We start from the raw sequence: 27,927 nt of genomic DNA, 5'->3' as shown, positions 1-27,927 counted from the left end.
AGGATGCAGTTTTAAGTTGTTGAGGAACTTCCTGTTGCCTGTGAAATGGATTCCGTCTGTTCAATATATTCCGTCCATGTCGAAGCATAAGTTGTTATGGTATACAGAGCCGATGTTGTGGTCTCTGAGAAATGTAGAAACAGCTTTATTGACATGTTTCCTGGCATTCTCTATCTGTGGACAAAATTGAGTTGACTACTACCACTTCTGTCTTTGGCAAATATGGGAGAACACCAAGGTAGTATGTGGGAAAAGTGACAATGTTGTTATGGTATTTAGAGTTCATGATATGGTCTCGTAGAAATGCAGAAGCAGCATTATTGACTTATTTCCTGGTTTTCTTTATACGTGGACAAAACTGGGTTGACCACTGCCCCTTCTCTATTTGGCAAAGTTTGAAGAAAGCCAAGACAGTAGGTGGAAAAAGGGACATTAATTTAGCAAGGGTATCCTTCATTAGGATTTATAGTTCTAATCTAGAAATGGTGTCTAGGTCATTGCCAGCACAGAGCACAATTATATGGTCTGGATGATGACAATCGGTAATGCTTTCAACCAAAGGCGGCAATTGATGTCACTTTAACCCTCTCTGGACAACCCAAGTAATGTCTATATTCGGTAAACCTAGGACTCCGTCAATGGCACTCTTTCTAGCACTCTCTCTGACCCAAAACACAAAACCATGGCCAGAACCCTGACTCTGACCATTTTGGGGACAAGTAGGAGTATCGCACAGGAAAAGGCTGCAGCAGAACGAGGCAGTTTTGAAGATGAAAAGCAGTTACAATGGAGGACTGCAAATGAAATATAAAAGAGCATATTTGATTGGATGGTGGAATTGTGCAAGGAACTAAAATTAGGTGACTTTAAGAAAAAAGTTAACTCTGTGATTGGCTTTGGAAACATTAAAGAAGTTACTTTGTTTGGGATATGCTTGGAATTGCAGTCAGCCACACCTGCTACAGATATTGTGAAGCTAGTATGCTGTTGAGAGAAAGTCTTATGAACTTTTGACCTACTGGTATGCAGAGGCTATTAGAATCATGGTTACTACGGAATATAAGCTAAAAGAGTGTGGGGGAGGGGAACAAAAGAGACTACAGTGTGACACGGAAAAGCAGACTGATGTACAAAAATTGGTTAGTAGGGAGTGTACGTCTTGTAATTGACAATATTTTACAAAAGACAGTTTAAAAGAAAAGCATTTACAGCAGATTGTTGAATGCTTTTATGGGCTTTCACGTGGATCTGCCACGGAGTCACACAGTGGCCGCACTGAGTCCCACGTTGGATTTGTGGATCTGCAAAAAAAACAACCAAATTCTGCTTTTTTACAGGAAACATGGCAAGAGCTAAAAAACAGTGATTATTTAGGAGTGGTATAGCAAAAATAAATGATGAAAAGAAGTCTGTGATTTGCTTAGTGTAGTAGTATGATGAGTGAAAGCACAGTGAGAAGGGTAACCATTACTAGTACTTTTGCACTGAGAGTAGAGGAGGATTGCCATATTTCTGACTTGAGATTTGCAGTGGGAAACAGTTATTAAAATTAAGTTAGACAATGAACAATACCAAAGAGATTTTACAGGTTTGTTAATTAGATTTTACTATAAAAAAGTATAATTTTTAGACTAGGAGTGTATATAAGCTGAAAGAAAATGTGTAGTTCCTAGACACTACAGTAAAGGGCAAAATAGAAGGGAGGTTAGACGAGAACATTAACTAAACATATATAGTGAGCAGAAAAGGAGGAAGAGAAATAGCTATACTGAAATTATACTTATTAAGCAAGTATGAATGAATTTGTTTGAAATTAGATGTGGGTGGTTGCTTATAGTATGTAATTTATTAGTATGTAATTTGGACCCACTCATACATTTAGGCAGGCATGTACAAATCCAGTTTCACTCCCACAAAAACACTTATGTAGCCACCGCTCATGTAGCAGTGACTGACACACTAAGTCACACATCCATTTACTCACCTATACACCCACTTACATTGACATTCACACACCCACACAGGCACTGTAACATCCACTCACACACCTAGTCATTCATGTACCCCGCACTCAGACAGTCAGTTAAACACACTAATACACACCCACAGACGCGGTTATACACCGAGTCACCCACCCATACACTCACATACCTATTTACCAAACCATACAGTCACTCACACACCCAGTCAGATAGTGACAGAGGCACTTTCACATCCACTCACACAGCACCACTAATAGAGCTGCTTGGACAAACAGTTAGACACACAAACACCCACTAACACAGCCAGTTACCAATCCATACAGCCACTTTCATACCTAGACACTCATACAGTCACTAACACACCCAGTCACTAACACACTCAGTCACACACACAGCTACTTACACATTCAGTGGCACACCCACAGAGGCACCGATTCACTCACTCACATATCCACTTTACCACTCACACACCCAGTCAACCACCTGTACAGACATTTACACACTGACATAAACACTTATGTAGCTACTCACTCGCTTATAGTATGTAATGTACTAGTATGTAATGTAAAGTTAAATGTATTCTATATTTGCTTTTCAGATATCTACTTGTGTAAAGAGGAATGGAAGGCAGAACGTGAGGTGGAAAAAATTACAATTATGCTTTTTGACAGCATCCATAAACTGGGCACTAGATTACATTTTTAGTGCAACAGGTATATGGCATTTGCCACAATGAGTTACCATGGCTAGAGGTTTTGGTGAAACAGCGGGGATGGTAACCATCTGGTTGGGTGATAAGGGTCCCACAGATGGTCTAGATGCTGCTGATGATGCACCACCTTCCCTCTCTCTCATCATCTTGTCATACATCCTTGTACATATTGTTTTCAGATGTTTCCACATAGAGGATGTCCAATGTGACTACTTCTTCCCACTACCTCTCAACTGTTTTTGCTGCATATATTGCATTGGACACATTTTGCAAGTACTTTCTTTTCTCCTGAAGGGATAGAAAAATATTTCCAAACAAAGTAGGACTTCTTAGGAGGTGGTAAGTCTTCTTCTTTGTCTTGCTCTTCCCCTTCTCTTCTATATTCAGCAGAAGACATCCTGACTTTAAAACTCTGTACTTTTGAAGGAAAGCCAAAAAAGGATGGAGCTGTGATTTTCAGTTTGTCTCCAGAGATATGTGAAACCTGTATAACTGATTTACAGCGTGGTTTGCTGTGTGCATTGGTGGAGACTTTCCATATCCAATGTGAAGTTGAGGTTTGGGTGTGTTCCTGGAATCCTGGCCAATTCGCGGTGGCATTGCGGCAGATTCGTCAAACTCTTACAATAAATATGTTGTGAAACAAATATAAGTTTCCATATATTAATGTATCAATATGGTTCCACTGATGTAAATGCTAACATGTGTGGGGCCTGTATATGAAGTATATATTATTTTTTTACATTCGATCAAATCCGTGGATCCACTGTGATTTTGTCACAGGAACTAGTAACCAGAGAGTACGCCTATGGGCTCCGCTCTCGAATTTCCATTGGCTCTGCGGATCCATAAAATGATTTTCAAATAAAGAGGAAAAACATGGAGTATTGCATTTATAGAAAGACTAAATATGCTTATTTGCACATCGGATTTTAACTTATTGTTGGTGGGGATTTCTTTTACTAAACTAGGATCTACACGAGAGTTAAACATCGCTAACATGTTTGACCTACTAAGAAGAGTATGTATGCTCACTTACAGATCAGAGAGCTAAAGCTCTCTCCCACCTTATTAACTCTTTTGACCTCAGTAACGTCTGTGAATTGTTAGATCTCTTTTTATCCTTCCAATGCCACTTTTGTTAAGGGGGTCTATGGTTCTTTCCTTGATTATATTTTCATATCTAGAGACCTAGTGGGCCGGGTCTCCAAGAGTGGAATGGAGGAAAGTATATTTAGCAAGCATTACCCCCTATGGCTTGGTTTAGATATTTATATGGGGGGTAGAAGAGCCAAAGGGGTAGCCAAGGGTTCTCTGGCAGTTAAGGCCCAAGAGCTCAGTCTGGCCTGGAGGAATGCTGACCTAACAGCCCTTACATCAGAGATGTGTGTCAATCATATGAATACACTGCTCAATTGTCTTAATCCCTCCGGTGACCAACAGGTCGTAGCTAACCAATTTGTCCAACTGGTATAAAGTCTGCAAACTACTATGAAGTCTTGTCGAAAAGCCTCTGCTGATTTACACAAGGCTTTGAAGGAGACACCGAAATATAGCCATACAGTCCAACAGTGTAGAGCAGTATATAAGGCTACCCTTCACCATAGGAGCAAGGAGATTCAATTATCCTCTGGGGAGAAGCTAGTATTGGCTTGAGGCAGAAAGACCATGTTATGAGTGATGTAATATGTGAGGTCATAAGCAGTGCATTGCAGAGGTGTACGTTATAAATAGCTCAGGTAACTATAACTGCTGACTTTCTATGGTTTTGTGAGTGTAAAATCTGAGCACAACTATAACGTCCCTGTAACTTTTGTTTTATTCAGTGTAAATTATATATACAATTTTTTTTGGGGGGGGGGGGGGTATTTATTTTTTTACTCTCCAGATGTTAGGAATCTGCAGACTGTGCCCTATATTATTTGGCAAAATCCCCAGCGGTCAATAATTAGCCATATCCTCACTTTTTGTTAGCCTTCATACACTTGTATCCCATGATAAGCAGAATGTGTGCATAAAACGGTGTTATTGTCTTTCTGGATGTTTATGCATTGTTGTTGCCCATACAAATTCTTGTTGAGCAGAGACCACTTGGCACGTGCTCCAGAAGGGGTGTGATACTTTGTTACACCTGTTGCTAGGCAACCTCACGTTGCACTCCAAAGGACACGTGGCCTTCCAACTGATCCATGATTGGCAATAAATAGCTTAGTCAAGCGTGCTTGGCTTCATTTCCTGGTATCCTGGCAGCCCCATCCTCATCATGTCATCAGGTTCCTGTTCAGCAGCCTTCCTCCAGCATTGCAGCTTTGTTTATGCTGGTGATCTTCAACCTCTGTATCATCCTCGACATCTCGCTCTATATGAACCTCCAAATCAATGTCATATTGTCCTCCTGCTGCCACACGCTCTGCCTACTCCGAAAGACCTTCAAAAGGATTCCCAACCAAGTCCAGGAGAACTGCCACCCAGGCGCTCGCCAGCAGGAAGCTTGACTACAACAACAGACTCTACACCAGCCCAACCCAAAAACTCCAAAAGAAATTGCAGTGCATCCAGAATGCCTCTACCAGTCTTATCCTGGATATCCCCGCCGAAACCACAACTGCGAGACCTCCAATGGCTCCCAATCAACAAAAGAATCACCTTTAAGCTCCTCACGCACGCCTACAAAGCCCTGCACAACACAGGACCTGAATACCTCAACCACCGCCACACCTACACACCGACCAGACAACTCTGCTACGCCCATCTGGCCCTTGGCTGGAGGAAGATCCCTATCCTACCTTGTGGTGAAGACCTGGAACTCCCTACCTCTGCACCTCAGGCAATCATCGGCACTGCCTCAATTCAGGAAGAACCTCAAGAACTGTCTCTCTGACTGATCCGTAGACTCCATCCCCAGCGCCTCAAGACCTTTACAGGTGAGTAGTCGCGCTTTATAGGAACCCTAATTGATTGAACATCTGGCACAGCTGGCTATCTTCACCAGCCTCATCATCCGGCACAGCTGGCGACCTCGGGAACGGCTCAATGCTCAGCTAAGTGTAATACTGCGCTTGTTGAGAGAGCTAAACTGTTGTGGGATGAATGCACATAACCGTTTAGACTTTGAGTCATTTTTGAGTCTCTTGTCCACCCGCAGTGACTGTGCTGTGTGCGCTGTAGCCTAGAACATACCTGCATTGTAATCTGCTCTTCATTATGAACATTGTTGGGAGATGTCCCGATTATTGAGCATTGTATTTTGGAACTCGGTGTGTTAAAAAACCAACAGCTCAAATGCCCAAAAGGCAGTTGCCTGGAAGGGCTCCAAGAGTCCATATTTTGTTTCATATTAAGTTATTTTGCCCAGTTTTGAGTGCTTGTGTGTGTATGAGTGTGTCCTCTCTTTCTGGGGAGAACCCCGACTATAAGGACTTCGAGTGTAGAGTGTGGTAGTGTAACTGTACATGGACATTTATACGCAACCTCAGGGTGCTACAAACACAGAACTAAGTACAGAGGTAGTTCCAAGAGAGTCGACAAAGGTATCAGGTGAATATATGTGCTTGGTTAACATGCGCATAACACTCTAGTTCTCCCCGTAGGTGCATCACTAATCTCGGTCCCCTTGTTGTTGATACCCAGAATAAATGATAGAAGAAACACTGGAATTGTCCAGGGCAATTCTGAAGAACGGAAGCCCTGCTTGACCAGGCAGCTAGGTGTAGCAGTGTCTCTCTTGTCTTCCAATTCCCCTTTCCTTTCAGGACACCTGTCAAGACTCCTGTGAATCCACCAGTGGTATCGAGAGGTGTCTCGGGAAGTTGGGGGACAGTCAACGCCCCTGCAGCTGTCCTGCTTTTCAAGTGAGTGGTCAGGTCACAACACCAGACTGCCAGGTTGTCAGCCTGCACCAAAGCAGAAGGGATGCTCAGCTTTGTACAAGGACCACGTCATTATCAGTCTTCACTCTCACTGCTCACATAGAAAGGACGGCATTTGGCCCTAGTGGCAATGGTTAGCACATTTCAACAATGAGCTCCACTTTTTAGGTGCCTTCAATACCCGTTTATGCTTCAAGTGCCACATTAAACAAGAAAGACGTACTATGTCTTTGATGTCGCAGCTAGTGGACATGGTTATACAATTATGACACTCTTGCATGATTCAAAGTTCAAAATTCATGATCTCAAACATGCATAATTTGTATAGCCCAAGTGAGCTGGGATGTGTGATTCGAATTAATCAATTGCCCACTTGGTTTAAACATAATTCTATATGGATGGATTAAACTGGAGTAGCTCACTTAGGCAATACTTAGTCTGAAGCAGGCCCTTTGCTGAGGACATGCTTAACCCGAAAACTCATGTAGTACTGATTTGTTTTATGTAAAGACACTCCCATGTTGAGGCAGGCAGGATGCACAGCCAATCATAAGATCACAAATATTTAATTACTACTGTGAACATGGTGTGATCTGGTGAAGCGATTTCCAATTATTCACTGCTTGTGCTGCACAGGAGGCTGCACTGTTGTATATGATTGGATGAGGCAAGGTAAGCAATTGCTTAAAGGTGATAAGGCACTGGGAAGTGTATGAGCACCATGCACAGTATTTTGCTGCTACATATCCCTGCTTGCTATCAGTAGATGGGCAAAAGTGAAGCGATGAGATGCTGTTTATTGGGTGTCTTTCTCTGGCAGTCTGTTTCTTTGAGGCAGTGGGTTTGAGGCAGCCAGCCTCTAGTGACCCATTTAGAATAGATTCTCTCATAGGGCCAAGTTGTGTGTGTGTATATATCTTGAACTGATACTACACAGAATGTATTTGTTCTGTTTCTCCTCATGAAGTTTCCATAGATGCCGCCTTCATTAAGTCTGCAGATCAGGTGTTTGTTTGATTATGGGGGACTAACACTACTGCTGCCTCCATTATAAATAGTGTGTGTTTGTTGGTGTGAATTTTGCAATGCTTCTGGTCATGCTGCACTGGTTCTGTGTGTGAGAGGGAAGCTTGCATTGCTGACGCCCATTCCTTACCTGTTCTGTGATTGTTGTCTGTGTCATACTGAAGACTGAGAAAAACTTTTCAAGATGCCAAGTCTAAAACAATTGGCACTGTCAATGCCTGCTTCCTTTGTTCTTGCTAATAGGAATACCCCATTTCCTCTGGCAGCATGATATTAGCAAATTATGTATGATAGAATGTCAACAATTATATGAAATACAAAATGATGTACTATATATTTGGAATTTACATGAATTGGAAGGACAATATATGTTATAGAAGCTACTTGGAGAGAGCCAAAATATTACAATAATGTAAAATATCTCATGACCTATAAAATTTACCTCAAGATCAGTCTGTTCTCCATACAGGTCCCAGATTTTTCTTCTTCTTACATCCAGTCCCTTACCACGATGCTAAAATGTGTAATAGACTGTATTATTAAAGGAGAAATGCAGCATCATTATCCAGATGTATATAATACAAAAGAAAGCCTCAGTCACAGATCTAGCTATGTGTACGAATTGGTTACTGGGAATGTTACATGGCTGCACTTGTAAATGTTAAATTTGTCATACACTGTCCAGAAAGAAAGTAAGTGGGAACACATTTAGTTGTCCAATATTTCAAAATATTTTGTAGGGAGCCCATCTCCCCACTGCGAGACCTAGCCAGAACATCAATTAACAACATTCTGGAACAGACAGCCAGTGAATTCGAAGTTTGTCAAATCATATCAGAAGACGGGTGGAGACACAATGCAGGAGATGTCTGCCAGGGGATAGGGAGGACAAGGTCAAATAAGTGAGAATTGTCTTTCTCAGCTGCAGTATTGTTGTGAGTAATTTGCACTGCCACGCATGAAACATCATGTCAGCAAGTTGTCATACTGCACATGAAAGTCACAGGGGAAAGTTGCTACAAAAAAGTTTCTCCAGAAGATGTCGTTCCTCTTGCTAAATGACATTGTAGACCGGACTACAGATAAAATGCCACATGTTAATATACAAGCAAACTGCCATGTTCAGCAAAGCACTGGATTTACGCAAAACGGACAAGTTGCTTACCTTCGGTAACGCCTTATCTGGTAGAGACATGATCTAGCCACAGAATCCTTACATTTGAACTTCCAGGCATCAGGCTGGATCCGGAAGATTTTTTATAGCAGTACCCCTGGGTGCCAGAAGGTGGCTGTGGTCAACTCCGCGTGACGTTGTAGGCGTCGTCAACGTGACATCCGCGTCATCAATATAACGGCCACTCCGGCGCGCTGACGTCAGTACTTTTCACGGCTTTACACGCCAGAAGCGCGGAGCCATGAAGTGACTGACCGTGGCATGTTAAAAAAGGCAACTAGGGCCCTTAAAGGAAAAAGTCCTCGACACTAGAACAAATTTGCAGTGCTGGGAGGATGGGTGGGTCGGTAAGGAATCTATGGCTAGATCATGTCTATACCAGATAACGCGTTACCGAAGGTAAGTAACTTCTCCATCTGATAGAGATATCTAGCCGCAGATTGCTTACCTTTTAACAGATACCTAAGCAATGCCATCCCCTGAGGAGGGACTGCAGAAAGGTTTAGACCAGGAAGTCCTGCAAGATAGAGCGACCAAATAGGCCTTCTCTGCAAACCTGGGAATCCAAGCAGTAGTGTCTGGCAAAAGTGTGCAGCGATGCCCACGTAGCCACTTGACAGATATCTGAAACAGGAAAAGCACGCTGGAGAGCTGTGGGGGCCACTTTTGCCTTGGTGGAATGGGCTTTAGGCCGTTCAGGAGGATCCTTCTTCGCTAAGGCGTTACAGATTTTGATACAGAGGAGAACCCAGTGGGATATAGTCTCTTTTGGACAGCACGCCTTTTCTTTGCACCCATGTACCCTATAAAGAGTTGGTCATCAACCAGGAACTCTTTGGTTCGATTGAGGTAGAACGATAACACTCTTTTTGGGTCCAGACGATGGAGAGGCTCCTCTTCCTTGGAAGGGTGTAGAGGTGCATAGAAAGTGGGTAGAGGAAAGGCCTGCCCCATATGAAATGGTGTTACCACCTTTGGTAGAAAAGATGCCCTTGTGCAGAGCACCACTTTATCCGGAAAGACCATCAGGTAGGGAGGCTGTGATGACAGTGCCTGTGGCATAGTAAAGGGTGAAGGGGAGAAAAAGTGGGTTAACCCCTTCAAGAATCTCTGCACCAGAGGGGATTTGAAAAGAGAAGGCTGATCAGGCAGCAGAAGAAAAAAGTAAAAAGCCGAAAGACAGCCCTTCAAGGTGCTCAGAGCAGAGCCCTGCTGGGTCAAGGAAAGTATGAACAGGAGGATATCAGATAAATAAGCAGATAGAGGGTCAATAGACTGTTCTGTACAATATTTACAAAATTTGGACCATCGGCAAGCCTATATCATCATCTAGCGCCATTTTTGGAAAGGGTTATGGAATGGATGACAAGCAGCTGTTTGAAGCTGAACTGGGACAAAACTGAGCTGATGGTCTAGGTATGTCAGCTCCTATATTAAAAATGTTGGATTCTGGATAGACAGGGAGCCAACAATGGAGACCCAAGCAAAGAAACTGGCAGGTACTTGCTTCGGGCTACTCAGAACGCTCCGTAAGATTCTGGAGCATATCCCTTTGCAGCTAAGAAAGACAGTAATATACGCACTGGTCACATCACCCCTTGACTATGTAAACAGCTTTCATCATGGGACATCACAATTTGTTATAAAAAAAAACTCCAGGTCGTACAGAATGCTGCAGTTAGACTTTTGTGTAAGGTCCCAATGCCCGGAACCAGTGGGAAAGCATTTAAGAGCACTCCACTGGTTAGCGATTGATGCTAGAGTCAAATTCAAGGAAGCTTGTCTGATACACAAAGCCATAAACAACAAGGGCCCCTGTAAAATCAGAGACTTGGTGGGCTAATATGTCCCCAACAGATGCCTTAGATCCTGCACTGAACGTCTACTAAAAACGACCAGAATCAAAAAAGGCATATGCTGCGGTAGATCCTTCTCACATATGGCACCCAAGTTAACGAATTCACTACTACGTGAACTTAGATTCCTGGAAACAGACTCAATCTTCAGGAAAAAACTGAAGACTTGGATTTTTCATCAGTACTACTAAACTCCCCTCTGGCTTCCTGTATTGTATCTGACTCCTAGCGCTGGGAAGCCCTTGGGAAGCTATGTGCTTTACAAAATCCTATAACATAACATAACAAATCCTATAACATATACCGACTTCGTGGAGGGAAGCTTGGCAGCCACAATAACCTAATAGACTTCTGGAGAAAGGTCAAAAGCTGTTGCCACTCAATTTTCATGTAAGGAGGTAGAGAGTGTACAGGTTCGGGTGAAGAACCCTCCCCTGCTACTGCGACAGAAGATCTTCCCGAAGGGGCAGTCTGATCGGAGGATCGATGCTCATTGCCAGAAGCTCGGGATACCAGACTCTCCGTGCCCAGTCCGGAGCCACAAGAACGACTTGTGCCTGGTCGCTCCTGATCTTCTCAATCTGGGTATAAGTGGTATGGACGGAAAGGTGTACAGGAGGCTGGAGCTCCAATCGTGATGAAAAGCGTCGCCAGGCGAGAGCTGCCTTGGAAACTCCAGCGTGCAAAACTGCTGACATTGCATGTTCACTAGGAGGCAACCAGATCTAACCAAGGTTCTCCCCACCGCTGAAAGAGCCCTTGCGCCACCTCCGGGTGGAGACGCCATTTGTGATTCGCTAGGCACCTTCGGCTGAGTTCTTCCGCTCTGGCGTTCAAAGGACCGGCAAGATGCTGCACCACCAGGTTAGGTCTGGATGGAGAGAGGAGAGCGGTTTGATAGCCACCACTGCAGGTCTTTCGCAGTGCCCTCTGAGATCTGGACCAGGTCAGTCAGATTTCCCCGATGCCTCACCCATTGGAACTTCAGGTTCCATTGCAAAGCCCGCTTGTGCCATCCGGCATGGCCCTCAATAAGGATGCAAGAAGCCATGAGGCCCAACAGCCTCAAAGTTATTCTCACTGAAATCCAGGATAGAGGCTTGAATATCGGTATCGTAGCCCAAATATCCTGGACTCGAGAGGATAAGCTCGAAACTGCACCGTGTCCAGAACTGCTTCGCTGAAGGGGAGCATCTGAGAGGGAGTCAGGTGTAACTTCGGCATGTTGATAGTGAACCCCAGCGAATGTAATAGGTTAGCCGTAGTCTGGAGATGGGAGACGACTGCTTTGGGCGAGCCCGCATTCAACAACCAGTCGTCGAGATAGGGGAAGACTGGAACTCCTCATCTCCGCAGATGAGCTGCGACCACCGCTATCACATTGGTGAACACCCACGGGGCACTGGTGAGGCCAAAGGGAGCAGAGCAAACTGAAAGTGCTCCTGGCCCACTGCAAACCACAAGTAGTGCTGATAGGCCGGCAGGACAGGAAGGTAGAAATATGCATCCTGCAAGTCCAACACTACTATACAGTCTCCCGGGTCTAGGGCAGACAGTACCTGATCCAGGGTGAGCATCTTGAATTTCTCCTTCTTGAGAAAGTAGTTGGGGGCTCTGAGGTCGAGGGCTACGTCCTTCTTTGGAACCAGGAAATTGTGGGAATAGCAACCACAGCCTATTTCTGGCCCGGGAACCCTCTCTATAGCTCCCTTGGCCAAGAGAGCCTTGACTTCCTTGCGGAGTAGAGTGAGATGATCCTCCATCAAGAGCTGGAGGCATAGAGGGAAGGGTAGTCTCGAAGGGGAGTTGACTATCTGCAACACCCACGTGTCCGAGGTGATGTCGCGCCAGTAGTAGAGATGGTGTCGTATCCTGCCTCGAACTGGACCCTCGTGACCGCGAAGGACCAGACTAGGAAGTTTTGGCGGTGGAGGAGGGGATGGTGGCTTGGCTTGGCTTGACTTCTGGCCTCCCGTTCCTCGGGGGATGAACCGCAGCCACTGCCCTGCAGAGGTTGCTGAACTTGCAGAACCCGCTGGCTGGAAAGGGGTTAACATGGTTGGAAGCCCCTTCCGTAGCCACAAAAGGAGCGAAAAGCAGATGCAGGACGGGGTGTTGTACTGAGGCCCAAGGATTTGGCCGTAGCCCGCAAATCCTTGAAGTGCTCAAGCAATGCGTCAGCCCTGTCTCTGAAGAAACGTCAGCCATCAAAAGGTATGTCCATGATGTTTGCCTGGACATCCCCCGAAAAGCCAGACGTCGTCAGCCAGGTGTGGCGCCTTATGGCCATCGTCGAAGAAATCTCTCTGCCCAGCGAGTCCGTCGTGACCAATCCACAGCGAATGGCGAACTTCGCTGCATCCGTACCGTCTGATATTGCTTGGGAGAGCAGGATCCGGTCCTCCTCCAAGACCCTAGGCAGCACCTGCGCAACTGTATCCCATATAAAATGGGAGTAACTGGCCAAAAGGCATGCAGTGTTCACCAATCGCAATGCGAGGCTGGTGGAAGAGAAAGTTTTCCTCCCAAAGGTTTCCAGCTGTTTAGATTCCCTGTCCGCAGGGGCAGAAGGGAACACGCCACGGGAAGTGGCCACCAGGCTTTGGGGGTGGAGTGGGCAGTGAGGAAAACTGGGTTACCCCGTGCAGGGCGATGGCAGCGGTCTATTGTTCTAGACACAGGAGCCCCTGAGCTGGGTTTTGGCAACGTGCCCAGAAAAACGTTTGTTAATGCCACATTAAGAGGCAGAAAGGGTTTCGATGAGGAGACACCAGGCTGCAGGACCTCTGTCTTGACCACCACTGTAGGAAGCCGCAGGACCAGGACCTCCGCAGCCCTACCCACCACCATAGCAAAAAACACCCACTCCTCCGAAGCCAGGTTAGGTGGAGACAGCATGCCAGAATCTGGGGTGGTATCCAGGCCACTGGCATCACCCAGTTCCTCATACCAATCCATGTCCTGGGGCAGGGTTTCTAAGGGAACATGCTCCCCCTCCTAATCCTCTTCATCCAACCCTACACCTTCAGAAAAGGACTAGGTTAGATAGTATGAAGCCGAACGGCTATACCCTCTGCGTCAGTGAATGCCAGGCCGGCTCCCTATCGTCTGGAAGGAGGATAGGGTAGGCACACCAAGGGGCACCGGAGACCTTGGCATCGGACGCGGCGCCAGGGAAGGTTGCTACGGCGGTGTGACAGGCGCCGGTCCAGACCCAGGAACGAGTCCGACAGGAGGCTGTAGCAGGAACCGAAGATACGAGACCCATTGGATCTCCTTCACCTGGGCCTGCGGGGCCAGAAGGCACGCCGCAGGGTCATGTCGCCCAAACAAGGCGCACATTGCATCGTAAAATTCCTTACGTTGAACAGGGGCGATCCTGTCCCCGGAAAGGGAGGGAGAAGCGAAGTCGACCAAGGTGGCCACTCCACAGAACGGGGCCTAGAACGCCGAGGCTCCTTTGTCTCACCGCGTGGCAGACAGGGCGAAGTCGAAGAACACTTCGACTTCTTGTGGTGTCTCTTGCCTGACAAGTTCAACAAAACGGACTTCTAGCCCTCGGAGCGATGCTCGAACCTTCCTCTTGACAGAGGCCGGGACCGAGATCGACGAGGCAACCTCCACTGTGCGTGCCGGGCTGCAAACAGCTTCAGGGACCGCTCCCTCAAAGCCTTTGGTGCCATGGTCTGGCAATCGGAGCACAACTTGGTGTTGTGGTCGTGCTCCAGGCACCAGAGACACATGAGGTGGGGTTTCTGTTACCGACATGGCACGGTGACAGGCACCGCGTGGCTTGAACCCCGAAGTCTTCCTATTGGAAATCCTAACACACCAAAATGAGTCAACAAAAGGTCGAAAAAACTCTGTCAAAAAGTGACAAGGGGTAGCTCACTTCAACGGCTTGGTGCTGGCTGGCGCAGAAGGAAAAGAATTGACGTCAGCGCGGCAGAGTGGCGGTTATTGATGACGTGGATTTCACGACGAACACAACGCCTCCAATGTCACGTGGAGTCAACCGACGCCACCTACCAGGGGGCAGGGGTATTGCTATCAAAAATCTTCTGGACCCAGCCTGATGCCTGGAAGTTCAAAGGTAAGGAATCTGCGGCTAGATGTCTCTATCAGATAAGGTGGATCTCCTGGCAGTATACTTCTGTGTATCAGCTGATTCTGGATACAACCTTCTAGAAGTAAAGCTTGAGGTAGTCTAGAGACAGTGAAAAGGGACAAAAGCCGTCTTTTCAGTGGTTACAAACTTGCACCGTTCCTCATATACCTAACAGTAACACATTGACAGATAACGCCTCTGTGCTCTAGGGCTAATGTGCAGAGAAGTTTTCCTTAAATAACCACAGAAGCCAGAGGATCTGTTAAGGTAAGTTTTACTTCCAGCTATGAACCAGACAACCGACGGGGCAGCCAGGGAGAATCAACTGCCCACCTTCAAACACACACATTACACATCTACATTCTAGCTCTATACCACCATCAGTGTTCCACCCACAGCCCAGAACATCTTCCCCCTATTTAATAATTACACAGAACATTTTTAAGCACACTTTTTTGTAGAAATCTAAATTACATTCTTATACTCTAAAATAAGGAAACTGAAAACACAATCTTCTCTTCCATATTATGTCGGAATTACACAACCTTTCATCCCCATGAACCATTGAAACATATGCCACAATAAAACCTTCACCTTACATAGACACGCAACCACACAGCTATCCTCCTTTCCCTCGGTGTTCTAGTACATACCCGGTCCCTATCCTTAGAACCCTCGTTGGGTTGCTTCTCCCCCACATCTGACATTTCTATGCCATATGTGATCCTTGCAAAATCCTTTCTTGAATCAAGCTATCCTGGCTGAAGAGGGGTGAAACCCCGAAACCGGTCCTAGGATACTTGTTTCCGGTCCAGGGAGGACCTGGCTTGGCAGTTCGGGCTGGACTGTTCCCATGAGGCACAGGGTCAAGACTGATTTGCATATGGCCTGGTCTAAACTGGGGTGGCATGGTGAGCAAAAGAATGATGGATTTAACCCAGATCTCTTGACTGGGGGGTGAATGTTTTGATTTGTTCTGCATTCCGTCCATCAATTGTGTGTCTTTTGCTTTCTCGCCCTAAGTGCGCCAGGTATGCCCAGATGTGGGTCCTGGGCTCACTGTGCCACTGGAATCAAGCTATCCTGGCTGAAGAGGGGTGAAACCCTGAAACCTGTCCTAGGATGCTTGTTTCCGGTCCAGGCAGGACCTGGCTTGGCAGTTCGGGCTGGACTGTTCCCATGAGGCACAGGGTCAAGACTGATTTGCATATGGCCAGGTCTAAACTGGGGTGGCATGGTGAGCAATAGAATGATGGATTTAACCCAGATCTCTTGACTGGGGGGTGAATGTTTTGATTTGTTCTGCATTCCGTCCATCAATTGTGTGTCTTTTGCTTTATCGCCCTAAGTGCGCCAGGTATGCCCAGACGTGGGTCCTGGGCTCACTGTGCCACTGGAATCAAGCTATCCTGGCTGAAGAGGGGTGAAACCCCGAAACCGGTCCTAGGATGCTAGTTTCCGGTCCAGGGTGGACCTGGCTTGCCAGTTCGGGCTGGACTGTTCCCATGAGGCACAGGATCAAGACTGATTTGCATATGGCCAGGTCTAAACTGGGGTGGCATGGTAAGCAAAAGAATGATGGAGTTAACCCAGATCTCTTAACTGGGGGTGAATGTTTTGATTTGTTCTGCATTCCGTCCATCAATTGTGTGTCATATGTGATCCTTGGTCCTCTTTGCAATGCCAACTTCTCTTTAGTCCACCAATTACCATCCTCCCGTCTGACCGCAAGCTCCTTTGAACACACCACTTTCTTGGGATCAGAAAATGTTTAATTCCCTGTGGCAAATATGCCTAGTAATCTGACCATGACCCAGTCACCTTCCTGAACTTCCACTTGCCGCACACTTTTCTCAGATACATATTTCCTTTGTGCATCTGTCAGTTTTTGTTCTACACACTTTTTCAACAGTCACTTCCAAGCTAATCATCCACGGACTCACCAATGTATTGGCCTCCTCCCTTCCCTTGAGTAATGCAAAAAGTGACATTCCTGTAATCGCACTGGACGTTGTACGTAATGCCCATATCAAACCTTCCACTTCCTTTTTCCATTCCAACTCATTCACCAATGACAACTGTACATTATCCTTGATCAGTCAACTACACCTTTCTACCAAGTCATTACTCCTGGGATGGTACAAGGAAGTCGTCACGTTTCACCCTCCACACTATTTACTTATGTATTTACTAAATTGTTGTGATGTGAACTGCATGCCATTATCGGTAACTAATTCCGCAGGGATCCCTCAAGCATACACAATTCACATAAAAATGTCACAACTTCCCATATGTAGACTGACTTTACAAACATTACCTCTGGCCAATGAGAATAATATTCTACCAACACCATACCATATCTGCAGATCTCTTTCAGCATGTTCATGGGTCCAATGATGTCCATACCCAACTTGACCCATGGTTTCTCTCGCACAAACACCACTTCCACAGGACTTGGCACTGACACATTTTAAGAGAATCATCTACCTTTTCCTTTGGCCATTCTTTCTCCAGCCATGAAATTAATTCTTGTAACACTTTATCCTGCTTAATGCTTCTATCTATTCCTCCTCCTTTATTCACTCTTTCTCAACCATCACGGTACATGCCCTCACACAAAAATCATCATTTTTGTCATCCTCTGCACCAACCGCCCAATTCCACCCCTGGATCATATTCTAACTTGAATTGAAATTCTTGTGTCCTGTAATACCATTTGGCAACCCAGGGGGTTGCTTTACAGGCTCCTCAACTAGAAAACCCACTGACTAAAGGTGGTTTGTGGTCACAACTGATTTCTCCTGAGGCTTGAGCTGGGAGTTTAGAGACGCGCAGAGCGATTTTACAGGCAAGGCATTTTGTTGGCACATTGCACTTTTGCACAGTTCGCTGGTTTTAATCCTTGTTTTTAATACGAATATTTTATGCTGTGGGGGACATTTGGGGTGATTATAGATTGGCAGAGCGACAAGTGGGGGCATTCACTTACTCGGGATCGTGTAACAGGAAGTGCCGCCATCTTGGGAGTAGTCGAGGTCAGCGGACCAGGCTACCGAGCACGCATAAAAAGGAAGCTGGCGCGCCTAAGGCGTGCCCAAGGCAAGCCCGTCTGTGCCCGTCCGCGCCCGCTCAGCGCACAGCGCCAGGGACCCTGGATGTGCTAGCCTAGAATCTCGGTATGATAGCATAAGGCTGTTTAAGCTTAGAGGGGCCTCATCTACTAAAAACTGTCCTTGCATATTCCCTAACACACCACCGTTAGAGACTCCTGAGATTCGTGTTGGCTGTGGATCCGACCTACCAAGGATCCTAAACCTACCAATTTTCAGTGAAAAGGAGAGATCGAGAGGGGCAAGTAGCAAGGAAATACAAGCAATAAAATGTATTCTAGTTAATGTGAGGTCTCTAGTCAAGCACAGCGTAGAATGTGCTAGACTCATGGAGGACCTGGGGGTCAAAGTGGCATTCATCACAGAGACCTGGAGAGATGCGGCATCCGGGCCTGACATTGTGAAGGCCACTCCCCCAGATTTTCTATGCCAGACACTGGATAGACCAATAGGGAAAGGCGGAGGTTTGGCAGTGATCTATCATTCGTCAATTAAGGCTGCCTTTCAGCCAGTCCCTATGGATACCTGTGAGGCATTATTATTTAACTTTTCCTTTACCCATCACCACTCCTTTAAGGGGTGTCTCCTGTATAGGCCACCAGGATCTAGGAATGCTTTCTTAGCCTCCCTGGGTACACTTCTAGAAGAAGGGATGCTCGCAGAGACTTTTTCCATCGGGGGAGATTTCAATTTTTACTTAGAGCTTACAGAAGAAACGGATACAATGGCGCTGAATAACTTGATGATGACCGCTGACCTGAGACAACAGGTAGTGGGGACCACACACAGGGGAGGGCATGCCCTGGATGGGATTTTTTCTAACCATCAGAATTTATATTTGAGGGGCACTCTCCCTCTGGTATGGTCAGACCACTCGGCGGTCCAATTTGAGATTCTGCTGCCGGGGGCCCCTAAGAAAAACACTGGCCCTAAGAAGTGTATCAGAAGAAGAGCATGGAATAAGGTGGAGGGAACCACTTTTAACGAATTGCTACTCTCTTTCACAACACAACTGTCCTCCGAAGTGAACGAGGCCTGTCAAAGCTATACAAGATGGCTAGAGCAGGCCTGTGACAGTGTAGCTCCAATCAAAGTCCTACGGCCCATGAGATCACATCCCTCGGCCCCCTGGTACTCTGAAGAGCTTAGGAACCAAAAGCTCAAGTGTAAGCAGTTTGAAAGAAGCTGGAGAAGGAATTATAACGATATGGAGAAAAAAATATATAAAGCCCACCTGCAGGCAATTGTGGCAGCCAAACAGACTTATTTCGCTGCTCAGATCAGGAAATCCAAAAATTCTAGTAAAGAACTGTTTAAGACGGTGGCCTCGTTGGCCTTGCCAAAGCCGGTGCTAGTTCAGCCTAGCCAAGGACTTTGTGAGGATTTGGCTAAATTATTTTTAGCTACGGTAGAATCCATTTACACGGCCTTTAGCACTCTTAGTGCTGGGAATATAGACGGTTGTATAGAGACCCCCACCCCAAAAGGGGCGCTCAGCCCGGTGTTTGAGAACTTCCGGACAGTAGTTCCCGGAGATATTCAAAAACTTTGAATGGAAGCCAATTCGGGATCCCCTTTTGATCCTCGCCCCGTAAAGGTAGTGAAATTGGCTTTGGGTCCTATTGCAGAATCTCTTACCACAATTTTTAACCTTATGTTTGAAATGGGGCTTTTTCCCAGTCAGTGGAAACTGGCCTAGGTTTTGCCCCTCCTAAAAAAATCAAATCTCCCGGTTAATGATCCTAGTAATTTTCGTCCGATCTCCAGACTTCCCTTACCGGCTAAACTGGTGGAGAAAACTATGAATAGGCAACTTAGCCAGTTCTTGACCCGGCCCAATATGGCTTTAGGCCAGGTCATAGCACGGAAGAGATCAGGGTTGCGGTGGATCAGGGAGGGAGGGCGGCTTTGATACTGTTAGACCTGTCCGCAGCATTCGATACGGTTCACCACGCTATATTGTTGAGCCGTCTAAATACCTGTGGAATTCAAGGGAAGGCCTGGGATCTATTAAGATCCTTCCTTGCGGACAGGAAACATACTGTTGCCCTTGGAGACTTTCAGTCCAATCCATTCTCACTGCCTAGTGGGGTCCCGCAAGGATCATCACTTAGTCCAACTCTTTTTAATATTTATGTTAGTGCATTGGCCCCAGTTATAGATGCTTTTGGTTTTGGCCTTACATCATATGCTGATGATACTCAGATTGTGGTATCTTTGACACCGGAGGGAGAGTCGGATACGGAAGGACGCTTTTCTGAGTGCATGCTAGTAGTTGACAATTGGATGGCCAACAATTGCCTCAAATTGAACTCCGAGAAAACTAAGGTGATATTGTTTGGGAATTGCACTAGTTTCTGGACTCCCTCCTGGTGGCCGGACTCAATGGGGAATTCCCCCCTGCCAACTAGAAAAGTTAAGAACCTGGGAATATTACTTGATGATAAACTGACCTTAGGTCCACAAGTAAATGCGGTAGCTTCTAAAACCAGCTATATCATTAAAATGCTGAGGAAAGTCCTGCCCTCGCTGCCCAGGGAAAGTAGACAAACAGTAGTTGGTGCGCTGGTGATGGTCAGACTGGACTATTGTAATGGACTCTACCTCAATATACAACAAAGAGGATTAAAAAAATTGCAAATACTTCAGAATGCGGCAGTTAGACTACTTATGGCCCCTTCAAGTTTTTCCTCTGTTTCTAAGGAAAGGAAAGCCCTACACTGGCTCCCAGTTAAGAGCCGAATACTGTTCAAGGCACTGTGCTTGGCTTTTAAGGCCTTACACGGCATGGGTCCAGAGTTTTTACAGCAGAGACTGTGCTGGTATGTCCCAGGCAGATTACTGCGGTCTAAAGAAGCCTTCTTTGCCAAGGTGCCTCGTATAAAGAAAGCCCGTTGGGGGGGCAAAAGCTTTATTCACGGCACAGCAATGGCTTGGAACGAATTGCCGCGCCATCTGAGAACTATCACAGAGCTCTTACCTTTTCGTAAAGAATTAAAAACCTGGCTCTTTTCTAAGGAGTAGGCGTCCCTCTATTTCTAGCCTGCGTCAGTTTTAGAGAATCAGTAAGCGCCAGGACACCTCCGGGTATTTGTTGCGCTCTATAAATTTCATTAACAACGTGAATTCTATACCCAACAGATACCGTCTAAAATAATTCACACCCCACCAACACGCTAAGGCTTCATCTTCAATTGCAGAGTATGTTGCCTCTGCTCCTGGTAATGCATGTGATGCCAATGCCACCACTTCATCCTTGCTTCCTCAACTGCATCAACACAGCATCCAGCCCGTAATGACTTGCATCTGTCACCACTGTGCTGGGATAATATTTGTCAAACAGGCAAAATTCCTTATCCACTTCATTCGTCCATTCAAATCTAACATTTTTCTTTAACAATGCCCTCATGCATTTCGTTCTTTCTGCACATTTAGGCACAAATCTTGCGTAAAACTCCAACATCCCAAACATTTTTGGGAATTGATCCTTATTCTGGTGTGCAGGAAAATCCCTAATGGCCTTAACCACGATCTCTTTTGGTGCCGCACCTTTCGCTGATATGCTGTGACCTGGGAAATCCACACTAGTCACTCCAAAGTGGCACTTACGTTCAACGTGACCCCTTTCTCCTTCAATATAGCTAAAACCAATGCCAAAGCCTTATGTTCCACCTGATCCGCCCCAAAGACCAGAATGTTGTCTTGGACGCATTTTACATTGTCAACACCCTTGAACATGGCCTCAATCTTACGTTGAAACATATACAAAGCTGAAGCTAGCCCAAAGGGCATATGCTTGAACCTAAATGCTCCACTAGGTGTGAAAAAGGACATCAAATAACACATAGTCATTATGCAATACAATTTGATGGTAAGCGGAGAACATATCAAGCGTAATGAAAATGTTTGCCCCCCTGAGCATGGTCAGCATTTCGGTAATGTTGGCAAGAGGATGTCTATCGACCCATATCCTTTCATTAGGGTCTCATGTCGATGCACATCCTCGAGGTACCATTGGTTTTCCTGGCTAAAACTACTGGAGAAAGCCTCTCTGAGCTCTCTATGGGTTCTATTATGTCCTGTTTATATACCTTCTCTAGTTCTCCACACAACTCCTACCTCATGGCAAGCTTTATGAACCATGAGTTTCACTCCTGACTTCAATTGAATTTGATGGACAAAGCCCTTAATTTTCCCCAATTCACAAGCAAACACTTCTGGAAAGGCTTCCGTCCAAGCACATTTTTTTCAATTATCAGTCCCACCACATCCTTGCGTAACACAACTTGTTCATGGCCGTTGGGATCTAGCATAATGCCAATATTCCTCTGATACAGCCAACCCAGTGAATTCGAACCTCCAACTACTACATACAGTGTGCCTTCCGCCTCATTCCATTTAAAATTTAACTTAGCATCAAACTCATCCACCACTTCAATGGGATTGTCCCCGTACGCTACCGTTTTTACCCTGGAGTTCTGTAACCGTATATTGTATCATCTTTTCCATTCATCCACACTTATCAATATGAACAAAGAAGTAGAGTCTGCCATCATACTGATTTTATCCCCGTTGACTTCAATCACACAATGGGGTTTCAAACAGCTAACAATGATCTCTCAATTGGATTGCGCCGGGAAGCACACAGATAAGGAGTGCGCATCACTGGTACCAAGAAACGGTGGCAACAACCACAAATACCGCCATCATTCCCACTATAGAGGTGTGCGAATCACCGCTAAATGGCACTAACAAAACTATTTTAAGAGTTAACCTATGTTAGCCAGGTAAAACTGCAGCTGTGTGAATGCAGGCGATATCCCCAAGCAGCTAAATTAAAAAAACACATCGCACTTCCCTGTCGCTGAGACACTTCTGGAAGCTTTTGTGTTTCTGAGTTTCCACAACAGGGAGCCAGCTCTTCTCGGGCCCTTGGGATTAAGTTACTTCAGGACACAGCACAGCAAAGTCCTTTCAAGCAGGGGGACACAGCAAAGTCCCTTTAGCCTCTCCTTGGTTAAAGCAGCAAACTGCAGGTCAGCCCCAGAACACACATCAAGGTTCAGTCCTTTCCTTCAGTCTCTTCAGCTAATTCTTCCTTGGCAGAGGTTCCTCTTGACCACGAAGTAGTTTCAATCCTTTACAGTCTTGAACAGTTCAATTCCAAAGTCCAGGGGTTTCAGCTCTCATAGTTATACCCCTCAATGTCTTTGAAGTCTTTGTGTTCAGGGTGGCACTGACCCCTGTCTAAACCAGTTCTGGGTGTCTCCCTGCCAGTGACACCTTATTCCTTTGATAGTGGGGGTCTGGATCCTTAATCACTCAGCAGGGGGCAGCAGCCCAGGCATCTTCACCTCCAGGGGCTACTCCTCCCCACTACGCCCCAGATGCCGGTCAGCCTGTTGCTGTCTCACCTCCTCCCCTGGGTCAAGACATTCCCCAGATCCTATCACTTTCAGATCCAGACAGTCAATCCACAACCAGGCAGAGTAACATAGAAATGTTACAGCACAAAAAACCCCAGCCACTTCTAATAGAGTGGTTTCTAAACACACAATGCAAAAACCACCTTCACAAAAAGATGTGTTATTGAATTGTGAGTTTGGGCACACTAAACTTCACCTCTCCATCTTAAGCCTTTGGGAGGATAGGCTGGAAACATACTACACAGCCTCCCCATTCTGTCCTATGGGCAAGATGGCCTTTCAACAGTGAAAAACGAAATGGAGAGTATTTCACTGTCAGGACAAGGTACACACCTCATTACACGTCCTACCTTTCAAATACACTGCACCCTACACAGGGGGTGCCTTGGACCTACCATATGGGCGTCTGATGTGCATAGAAAGGGAAGGGTAAGTCCTAGCAAGTGGGTGCACTTGTCAGGACAACATGGCAGTTTAACAAACTGCGTGCAGGCACTGCAGTGGCAGACCTGAGTTCTCTTTTTAAGGCTACTTGTGTGGGTGGCACAATTAGTGCTGCAGGCCCACTAGTAGCATTTGCATTCCCAGCCCTGGCACACATAGTGCACTTTACTAGGGACTTTACTAGTAAGGCAAACATACCAATCATGGACAACCAATTACCATTACACTTAACACAGGGAGCACTTGCACTTTGACACTGATCAGTAGTGGCAAAGTGCCCAGAGCATCTAAGTTGGCAACACCATGTCAGAAAAAAGTTCTAGGGGGAAAGAAAAAAGTTTAAGGAACTTTAGCCAAAAAGGGCCATGTCTAACAGAAATGTTACATACGGTGAGGACCTACACAATGTTGATCGCCGTGAAGAGACAGTCCACTACCTCTATGTTTGTGGTGTGTAAAGGGGTCACTGAATCGTCGCCAATGCAGAGAAGTGTTCCTTATTTCGAAAATCAACAGCGCAGTCCTACGCGTCAAATGCAATAAGATTGTAGTAAATCAACCTCTCTGTAAGGTCCTAGCTACTAAAAGCACACTCCAAAGTTCTACCAATTTATATTTGGCTGGTCGTTTTTGAACGGCTATACCCAAACTGTAGCACCACTCCCCACCACCCATCATAGTATAATATACTGACAAGGGAAGGGGGGAAACAGCCAGACATCTATCAAATCATTCTTTCGATGGCAGTCGAAGTGGGGTATTTCAAATGGTCACGAAACCTCACATGACCTCAGCACGATTCTGATCCGCACTTTTGTCATAATCCTAAAAGATTTTCTGCTTTACAGGACACATCTCTGGACAAAAGTTTCATCTTTCTGCACAGTTACATAGTTTGCGGGTGGACACTCAGATTCACACGATCCACGAACAATTCTGTCTATGAATTGCACTTAGCAATGAGGAGAGTACTCCCGCTGTGGATTCTAAGAATGTAAACATTGGGGTCAATAGGTAAAACAGAAGGCCTTTCAGGGTGGACAGCAAGAAGAAACACATGGACAGGGGCGTTGCTTAGTCAGTAATACTAGGGGGTGCGAGCTTCAGATTTCCCAGCAATCATACTTGCATATCTTGTTAACATACATTATCACAGAAGCAGGAGAAGAGGAGAGCTTATGGGGCAGTGAAAAGGGAGAGCAGTGCAGATTGTTAATGGTAAGAACTTCAAGACGAAGAGGAAAGAGCGTGTGTGCGTGTTTTAGTGTATGTGTACATGTAAAACTCCTAGGTGAAATCTGACAGCCACTTCAATTTACCCGAATGAAACCACCTGCTCCCAACTATTTACTACAGAATACATTTATTAGGGGGTGTAACAACCCAAACACCCCTGTGAAGCTATGTCCCTGCACATGGAGAACTAAAACTTGTTTATTGGCCACTGCGCCACCACCTTCCAGACCTTGAGGTGGTGTAAAGGTGGCCACAGTTTATTAGCAGTAGGGCATAATGCACATGATCGGTCAAAGATCATCACAAAAGTAGTAAATCATATGCCCACAATCACGAAATGGAATCCGCCATAACTCATTTTGTCCATTCGCAAATTATTGATGCCCAGTCCTAAACTGGTGAGTCATCCCCATAAATCATTTTTGACAGCACTCTGCAGCTCAGTTCCAGTCCGTGCCCCATGGAGTTACGCGTTGCAACTTCTAGGCTTCCCTTGCTACTGATGTGTGACATTTGAGGCCCTCTCTGGCCATGCCCGAGCTTCAAGTGCTGTGTCCGCTCTATGGCTATCCCTCTTTTTGGCTATTCCTTTGTCCTTTTGTGTCCCTGCCGCGAGGCATCCCAAGGACACTGGTCTGGAACTTCTTCCCATCCAGCGGCCTACATTATATTATTAATGCCGGTTATTGGTGCTGCCTCCGCCACGCTGTCGGTGGTTTCACAACCACTGACAGCTCCCCCTTTCTTCAAAAAGCACCTATTATTACATGTGACATCACAAGCCCTGACAATGTGCGGGAGCAACACGTCCAGAAAACACGAGAGGATAAATACTTTATTCTTGCTGTTTTATATTGTGCAAACTCAACCAGAAGGTATTTTAGCACCAGTTAAATTACAGAAGGACACATTCATGTTTTATTGTAGTCACGGGGAGATTAAATGATTCACAGGACATTAAGCTGACTCATAGACTTGAACCTAGTTAGCCAGTTCAAAAATCACCACCCGCCCATCCCTTATTTACAGTTAGCTCCCCTGTTAGTCAAGAAGCAACTATTTTTAATCAAGAGTTCACAAGTGCAGGCAATGTTTTGGAGACACATGTCCATACCAACCCGAGAGGTTGACCCTGTCTACTGAGTAGTAACCTGGTTGATGAGCCTGTGTCTGACACACTCCCAATCATGACCTCGCAAAGTTTACTCATTGCAATTGTGAGCTTCCTTGTGGGCGATCAGATATCTCCTACATGTTCAAGGTGGGTTGACAACTCTTGCCTGGTCTTATCTATTGGGCCTCTGTTGCAGCACGTAGCTTAACCCATCACTTGGTCCTTTTTCTCTGGTGGTACTTTGCAGGAATTGTTTGACTGCCATGCCATGCTACTTTGTCTGCAGGTTGTTACTTATTTACAAGCGTGAACTGCTGCTGCCAGACCTGGCTCAGGTTGAGTAACTGAAGAGATGGATTTTGCTAGGTTCCAGAGATCTCCTGGGAGGGTAACGGAGATCTCCTAGGGAGGAAAATCTGTGTTGTACCCATGCATCTTCATAGACTGAGGACTACCGGGCAGTTAGCCATTCCTCCTGCTATCTTCGATTTGCTAATATGCCTGATTATCGGACACTACACTCCTGATCAAATCGATAAGCCCATCTGCCATTGTGTACGGCTATGGGGAAACTACCACCAAAGGATGGTGAGTGTTGTATATTTGCATTTGGAAAAGACCCATACCAGAGGCCATGAGCTTCATACATAGTGACTTATGAAGAAGTAGATTCTTGTTTTTGCAAGAATCAGGACCACTCCTAGCCAGGCAGTGAAGAGTGCAGCAGTAGTGTGATCTGGATGGTGCCACGAAAATTATGAAGCAAGAAAATAGCAATTAATGGCTAGAAAACAGTTATGCAGAGCATACATTATGAGGAAGGTGCAGGAAGTCCCTAATATGTGGTAAAAAGCTCGACTGCCTTTATTATGATTATGGTGCATTCCTGCAACCTTGCCGATGCACTCCGTGGGAATAATGTTTTCTTACCCTTAACCGGACAATGTGCGCTTGCGCAGGAGGGTGCTATCAGCTGAACAACATTGTTTGCCTTATTTCTGTCAATGTATTAAGTGTAACTGTATATCGTCGTCAGCATCATTAGAACACGAGTTTAGTTTTGAGCTGGTACCAGAAACTTTCCAGATAATACTATGCTGAAGAAATAGCTCGGTGTATGCCATCCCAGCCATCACACTCTTGCAAAAACGATTTAATATGCGAGAAGTCTACGAGCAGGCACGTGGAATTCACTGAACCCCTTCGCCTGAGCATCTTTCCTAAAACTAGATACCCCGCGTTCGGTAATATTAATAACTGGTAAAGAGCAGAGCGTTATTTGTCTGGTTCTACCTTTTCTATCATTGTATTTTTACCCTCCTCACGTCTGCTACTGCACAAATGTGCCTGACGTACAGAGCCACAATTCCCCCCAGTATTATCGCCCCCTTGCCTGCTCCTCCTTGTCGGTATATTACGTGCGCAGACCTAAAGCAGAAACTGCCACCAAACTGCCCTGCCTAAATTGATAACATTGGTACCAAGTCAGTCCAGATGAATGATATCTGCCTGGCAAGAATCTCCCTGCTGGGGCTAGTCTCAGTGCCATGCAAAGATTGAGGAATAGCTCGAAGATTGCCGCTGCCCGCGTCCCACGCAGTGGGACATCAGCAGGGCAGCTCTCTAGTGGCCGCCCGTCGCAGCCTTCCCCCTCCCCCTTCTTCTGCCTCGCGCGCGAGGCTGCGCCCAGGGAGGAGATCTCCCAATGAGTGTGTAGGTGGAGGTGGGCCGGTAGGGGGGCGAGGCTAGCCCCCCCCTACATAGGCGTCCCTCTCGCCCAGTTCCTCCTCTGCTTCCTGCGCGCCGCTCCTGCCCGGACACGCGTATTCGCCCACCTCGCCTTTTACCTCACCCACCAGCATCGGTCCGT

At 46.0% G+C, this 27,927-nt stretch overlaps 1 protein-coding gene across 1 annotated transcript in view; it reads right to left on the bottom strand.

The window, feature by feature from the left end:
* Positions 1-27,927, bottom strand: part of TRMT44 (tRNA methyltransferase 44 homolog) — a 309,668-nt gene that overhangs the window by 163,388 nt on the left and 118,353 nt on the right. Inside the window, exon 6 of the mRNA XM_085642485.1 lies at positions 8,032-8,103. Coding sequence (XP_085498611.1) covers positions 8,032-8,103 — 72 coding nt within the window. The remainder of the gene's footprint in view (positions 1-8,031; positions 8,104-27,927) is intronic.

Source organism: Triturus cristatus, chromosome 2_2 (genome assembly GCF_964204655.1).
Source record: "Triturus cristatus chromosome 2_2, aTriCri1.1, whole genome shotgun sequence".
NCBI lineage: Eukaryota > Metazoa > Chordata > Amphibia > Caudata > Salamandridae > Triturus > Triturus cristatus.
Note: the sequence above shows the minus strand (reverse complement) of the source record. Positions and strands in the feature narration are given on the sequence as shown.